The sequence below is a fragment of the Malus domestica genome, chromosome 05 (genome assembly GCF_042453785.1).
Source record: "Malus domestica chromosome 05, GDT2T_hap1".
In the NCBI taxonomy this organism is placed as follows: domain Eukaryota; kingdom Viridiplantae; phylum Streptophyta; class Magnoliopsida; order Rosales; family Rosaceae; genus Malus; species Malus domestica.
The window spans coordinates 44,126,941-44,133,728 of NC_091665.1; the positions used below are offsets into that span (position 1 = coordinate 44,126,941).

At 36.8% G+C, this 6,788-nt stretch overlaps 1 protein-coding gene across 1 annotated transcript; it reads left to right on the forward strand.

Annotated features, from left to right (window-relative positions):
* Positions 1-516: 516 nt before the first annotated feature.
* Positions 517-3,684, forward strand: LOC103419663 (putative 3'(2'),5'-bisphosphate nucleotidase, mitochondrial). Its single transcript, XM_008357762.4, has 7 exons — positions 517-882; positions 1,000-1,211; positions 1,380-1,439; positions 2,203-2,588; positions 2,885-2,963; positions 3,044-3,094; positions 3,324-3,684. Exons 1-7 carry the CDS (start codon positions 600-602, stop codon positions 3,474-3,476), a joined length of 1,224 nt encoding a protein of 407 aa, XP_008355984.2. The 5' UTR covers positions 517-599; the 3' UTR covers positions 3,477-3,684.
* The last annotated feature ends 3,104 nt before the right edge of the window (positions 3,685-6,788 follow it).

The following is a 6,788-nucleotide window of genomic DNA, read 5'->3' on the forward strand; positions in this document are numbered from 1 at the left end:
ACGATATACGATGGATATGATTAAAGGATCCGTCGAGGATTCTCGAATTTTCGCAAGTTTGTCTTCCGGATTTTACCAAACTTTGTAGTCTCATAATTGGGCTGGACTGCATAACATTAGATTTTGGGCCTATTAAATTTCGACGGCCCAATATCTAGGTAGGATTTTCTCTAAGAGAATTTTCAGGATCCTTGTCAGATCCTCTTTGTTATCATCTTGAAAAAGAAAATCATCCAATCACATCCGTTTATCGTACATTTTATGGTAAAAAATTATTGTAAATTTTTATTTATTATAAATTAAATATAAATGATACCTGATAAAAACTAACTGCATGATATACGATAAATAGATATGATTAAATATCCGTTGAGGATTCTCGAATTTTCGCTAGTTTGTCTTCCGGATTTTACCAAACTTTGTACTCATAATTGGGCAGGACTGCACAACATTAGATTTTGGGCCTATGAAATTTCGACTCGGCCCAATATTTTTTCTTAACAGAACTTACAAGGCCCAATTTCTAGCCCACTGTCACACTGCAGTCTCCACCAACGAGATTTCAACGACTCATTTACAGCCGGCGGTTAAAATTCGCCATGATTTTTGTGCACTCAGCCCGCCATTTTTCGACCGTCCGATTCACTCGGCCCGATTCGGCACTCCGCCGGCGGCGCTTCCGCGTGAGGTCGAGTTTGCCGTTCGGAACTGAAAAGGCCAACTACTATCGAGAGCTGGAAGCTGCCGTCGATGCCGTGGAGAGAGCTTGCGCGCTCTGCGTTGACATCCAGTCGTCGGTGCTTCAACGGCGGGTCGTTGAAAAGACCGACCAGACTCCGGTGACGGTGGCGGATTTTGGAGTCCAGGCTCTCGTCAGTTTGGGTAAAATTGCTAATTAGTCCTTTAATTCTATTTTTTTTAAAGCAAGTCCTTTTATTATTTGTATTTAGTTTTCGAGTTCTGTAAATGGAGCTGGTGTGGACCGTGTGGTGGTTGCAGAGCTTGGGAAACGATTCCCTTTGATTCCATTGGTGGCGGAAGAGGACTCGGCGTTTGTTCGTTCGAATAAACTGGTGGAGCCAGTGCTCAATGCGGTGCTTGACAAATCTAGTTGTGCAGAGAACCCATGGACGGCTGATGAAGTATTGGAAGCCATTGACAGAGGTGGTCCGGAGGGTCTTGCTTTCGGAGCTCAGCCCGCCACGTATTGGGTTCGTTTTCGGATTTGCATTTGCATTATATGATTGAATTAAACGTTCCCAAGATGTGCAGCTTTGTATGTGACCCTTTTGCTATTTGGTTATCATGCTTTAATTCATGGTGGTCGCAGTTGGATTTTTACTTTGCTGCATTGTACTGAATTGAGAAATGTAATGCAGGTACTTGACCCCATTGATGGCACAAAAGGATTCGTGAAGGGAAATCCGGCGTTATATGTGGTATGTCTTACTGACTTAGAAAAAGTTGCATTGAGTTTCTATCTTTCGCTTTTCGGATATTTGGTCATTACAGTAAGTTTTGAATATGATGGCACCTGTAGTTGACTTTGCTATGGAATACAACATGGATGTTTTACGGTAAATTTGTTCATCGGTCGTCAAGTTGTAGTTATATAATTGTGTCATATGAGATGTTAAATGATGCCTATTACTATTTTTATATCTAAGCTTGTCAAGTGCTGTTAAGTCGACACTACTGAAATTATACTCACTCAACAGTTTGTGCTTCCAAAGCGAATGCAAGAAATCGACACAAAATTGTGTAATTTGGTTGTGAATAGAATCAGATATATGCACAAGACGCGAAATCTACACTACGCAAGTACCAACTAAGAAGCAAAGATAAAAAGAGGGAACCTTAACCCAATTAAATAGGAACTTCAGATATATTATACCCAGTTATCTTCTTACAAATCTATTTAATTCTAGTTTTCGTATGGTGGAGGACTCTGAGATTACTTAATATCTTAGTGGTCCGATTGAAAAGCAATCTTCAAGGATATCCTTTCAAGTAACTCTGGTTGTTATGCTGCTTTCTTATCTAACAAAGGCAGGCCTATGGTGTCAAATGAACATAGTAATAGCACTTTCATGTGTTGCGGAAAGAAATGATTCAAGCTGTGTTTTTTCTAGATATTCGGTCCTGTTTTACTGGATTGCTTTCTACTATAAGAGTTGCCTATTAAATGGCTCAAATTTTCAGGTTGGCTTGGCACTTGTTGTTGACGGGGAGCTTGTATTGGGTGTCATGGGGTGCCCAAACTGGAAGAATGATATATCCAACAAATCCACCTCTGAAGTCCAGGAAGAAAATATCAGTCCACCTGGATCAGGGATTATTATGGTTGCTCATACAGGCTGTGGAACATGGACAAAACGTTTATCATCTGTGCTAAATTCCACAGCCAAAATGCCTTATTCTTGGACTCAATGCTTTGTTGATGGGTCTTGTATCATGGAAGAGGCACGATTTTCTATCCCAGATAGTGATGTATGGGAGTCATTTCCGCTATCATCTTTATTCAGATCAACTAACGCTGATAGCATTGACGAGGGCGAAATTCTTCTTGTAAAATCTTGTTGTGGAAGGTTTGTTGTTTTCCTACTGGACTGCTGCTCCTAAAAAGTAGAACCTTTCAGATTTTTTGACATAGTTTTTACAGAATGTAGAGTTTTCATGACTTTATCACTGAATCCAACTCTTTTCTAGGATAGTCCTGGATTCTCAAGTTTGCAATAGAAAAAGTTTATTTTTATGTTGTGTAGCTTGATGTATTAGAATAAGGTTAACAGTCCCTCTTTTGCAAATATATCTATTATGAATAACGTCAATATTCTTCGTCAATGCTTACTGGGTTTATACCTTTCTTCTTTTCGGCCTGCAGTTTATCCAAGTATATGATGGTGGCTTCGGGCGTGGTATCTCTTCATATGCAGCGTGTGAAAGTTCACAGAGTTACCAAGGTATTGCATTTCATTCCAGTTGTCAATAGACTATAGAAACTACATCAGTATTACTAACTTCAACTCGTCGCAATTTATAGGCATGGGATCACGTTGTTGGTATTATATGTGTGCACGAAGCAGGGGGGAAGGTATATTCTTCCATGGCTCTTTCTCAATCATGAATTTGCTGCAAAGCTCAACAGTTGGATTGATACGAAACTGCAATGAGATTAACTAACGGAAATTTAGAAACAGAAGACGATAAAAATTGCAGACGAGCTTTTCTTATAGAACTTGTGCAACTTTTTTATTGAGTGCTCTATATGCATGGAATGACAAACTTGCTCCGTTTTAAAAAATTATCTCGTGTAAAAACAGGTGACTGACTGGAAGGGAGATGAACTTAATCTAGCAGCGGATGAAGTTGGACGGAGGAATATATACCCTTCCGGCGGAATCCTTGCGACTAATGGCACCTTGCATAACCGGCTTTTAGAGATGATATCTTTCAGTTCAACTGTTTCCCGGTGATCATTATTTCACCGTCGGTATTTCTTTGTTGTTTCAATATACAATCGCAATAATTTGTCAAAAAAAGGGGAATGAAAATCATTCTTTGGAATTTCATATTATATATTGATTCTTCATACACGTTGTATGAGATACCAGATTCTTAACGAGGCAATGTAATAACCAAACTTTGACTGAATTGCTCTAATTGATTGGATTGACTTTGTTATGCGAGTATGTGAACTGTTTTTCTGACTTTGCACCACTTTTTAACTACTTTTTATTCTTGTTTACTGAATGTTAGCGTCAGTTGACTAAGTTGTTGATTTGTTACTGATTATTTTACAGTAAATTCTACATCAATTAACATTGTACTGATTTATGGCTCTAGTTTGAGAGATTTTTAAGTGTGCCGGGAACCTGGTCAGTACACCAAGTATCATAATATAAGTGGTAATAATTAAAAAAAATCGGTAAAGCAATAGTCCCTAAACTTTGGGCAAATTGGAGCTTTGGTCCTTGTACTAAAAATTCGTGAATATTAATCCTTGAACTTGTTATAATGTAAAATAATGGTTATTTTCACTAACTCTGTAAGAACCTCCATCTACAATAAAGGGTTTGAATGGGCAAAATATGGATTGAAGTCCTAATGGAGTCAAGAGAACCATTGCTCCACATTATTACAAGTTAAGGACCAATATCACAAATTTCTAGTCTAGGGACCAAAGCTCTTACTGCGCTAAATTTGAGAAACCATTGCTCTAATTATCTTCAAAAATAATATAAAATTCCAACTATTAATATTACGATATTTAATGTATTGGCATGTGTTTTGGCAAATTGAAATATTTCTCGAACAACTGATTTCTCAAAACTCTTGTGGATGAATTCAAACGCATCATATTGACGTGTTGTGAGACCATTGGTTCATGAACATAGAAAGTCACACAAGTGGAAATTGGATCCGCTTCGGATCTTAGTGTCCGGAGCCTAAGGATCAAATCATCTGGATCGCTGATTAGTGTGTAAAAGAAATCAGAACCGTTGGTTTTGTGTGGTAGGCCATGAAAATAAATTAATGGAGACCATTTGATTCAATTCGTGCAGCCCAGATGAATTGATCCCTAGACTCCAGATACTAAGGTCTAGAGCGGATCCAATTCAACACGAAACCGGATCCCCTCCGCACCCAAATAAACTGAGCCTAAAGATCAAAGGATTCAGACGGTTGAAATTTGATCAAATGACTGCAATTATTATAAATTTTAAAGGACCTTTATTTGTAATCGTTTTATTAAATTTCAATAGCTCGGATCTTTTACTTAAGAAGCTCAGTTTATTTGAGTCCGGGATCAGGTTCCATTCCACACAAAGTGAAGATCAATACTCATACTGTCATACATGGGCATTTCCGCTTTAAACCACTGCCCTTTTGACACGTCGCCGATCTCGTGAATGGTGTTCATCCCGTCGCCATTTTCCAGAGGCCTCCATCAACCCATCAACATGCCCTACGTGTCCCCACAGATTGCTTACGTTGAACACCAATCTAGATCCGATTTAATAAATCCCTTTCTACAGAAATCTCTTGAATCCTCTGGATTGAAGAGGAACCACGTCCTATTGTCCAACAAAAAAGAAGGGACTACGTACTAATAAAGAAACAAAACACATGTAAATATAAGAAAAAAGAAATTTAAAAATTTTGGATATTTTACTTACTAGCCTCGACTTAACTGGATGGAACGTCTTAAGTTGAACTCATAAAAACAACAGTAACAATGTATAATAATTGTAATGAGTTTGATCTTTTGTTGTGTTTAACTCTGTTGTGATTAGTGTTTGAATTTTTTTTCCGATAAGATCAATAATTCCGTAGAAATATCAGAAGAATTGGAGAAAGATATGGAAAGGGGGCCCCTAAGACCATCTCCAACCCTTGGGCTAAAAGCTAAATTTTTTAGCCCGGAAAATTTAGCTTTTAGCCCAGAAACATCTTTTCTGCTCCAACAATTCTACCCTAAAATTTTAGCCCGGAATTATTAAAGAATGAAATTAGCCTAAATTTTTTTCTTAAATCAATTTAAAAAAAAAAAAAAAAAAATATGTAGATTATTGTAAATTAATTTTATGAACATTTTAATCTAAAAAATTTTAAATTCCGATAAACATTTCGCATTTAGCCCGGGGGGAAACCTGGGGGGGTATTTGGCCCAGAAATAGCATTTGGCATTTAGCCTAAAATTTTAGCATGGGTTGGATAGTGTTTGGGGGGGGTAATTTGGCTTTTAGCCCAGGGTTGGAGATGGTCTAATGGAGAAACTCTAAAATTTCACCTAAAATCGACAAATTTCGTCGATATTTTCAATATCTCGGTTGAATATCGATAAACTAATACGTTCCCTAAAGTTTCATTTTGGATTTTCACATTTTTTTAGCAACTTCTATCATTTCCATTGAATGCAATAGATATTCATCGATATCTTCAAAATTTTACATATCGATATTTCTACTGGTATCGATTATTTTAAACACCGATAATGATTTTCGAGCAAAAAAAAAAAAAACTGATTATGATTGTAGTAAATAAGGGGAAAAAAAACACTGATAATGTTCTCTCTCACTTTGTAAGGAAGAAAATAAAAAGTGAAAGATAATATTGTATCCTAATTGTTCATATTTTATACGTTGCTTTATGAGTTGTAACAGTGACAGTGCAACGCTTGGGATCTCGTATCTCAGAATACTTTAATTTACACGAACTCTGTCAACGAAATTGCATGGCAGCAAATAATTAATTACTCGTTAATCATTATTCAACGTTTGGTGTACAACTATTTTTTTTTTTAAAAAATCTACCAGATTTATGTATTTTGGGGATCCAGTCAAACATTACACGTATTGGCAACTACTTTGGGTTACATGAGTGTACAAAGCAAAACCCTAAGATTTTAGACCACTAATTACAGGTTTTAGTATTATGCTATATGTAAGCATCAGAGCTTAGTATTTTAAGTACTGATGCTGGAGTAAAATCAACAATTAGTCATAATAATTAAGCAATTTTGATTACTTAATTACTTGGTGTTATCTCCGTGAGGCCAAACATGGAGACAATTTTAGCCTTAAATTATACTGAGTCTACAGTTGCGTATGTTTATCGCAAACTTCCATAGTCTTGTTATCTTTGCTACAATACAAAAGAACCAAACATCTGACCTAGTTAAATTCTAATCCATTTTCACTCATTGTTTAATGTTTGAAGGTGAGCACTGTTCTAGAATCTCTGCCTAACCTAGGCGGTTAGCCTTCGTCCCGATTAAATTTAAA

Excerpts from the sequence above, each read along its gene's own strand:
- LOC103419663 (XM_008357762.4), top strand. The coding sequence starts at position 600 with ATGATTTTTGTGCACTCAGCCCGCCATTTTTCGACCGTCCGATTCACT. Across the intron at positions 1,440-2,202 it reads GAAATCCGGCGTTATATGTG|GTTGGCTTGGCACTTGTTGT; the intron begins GTATGTCTTACT and ends TCAAATTTTCAG. Across the intron at positions 2,589-2,884 it reads GTAAAATCTTGTTGTGGAAG|TTTATCCAAGTATATGATGG; the intron begins GTTTGTTGTTTT and ends TTCGGCCTGCAG.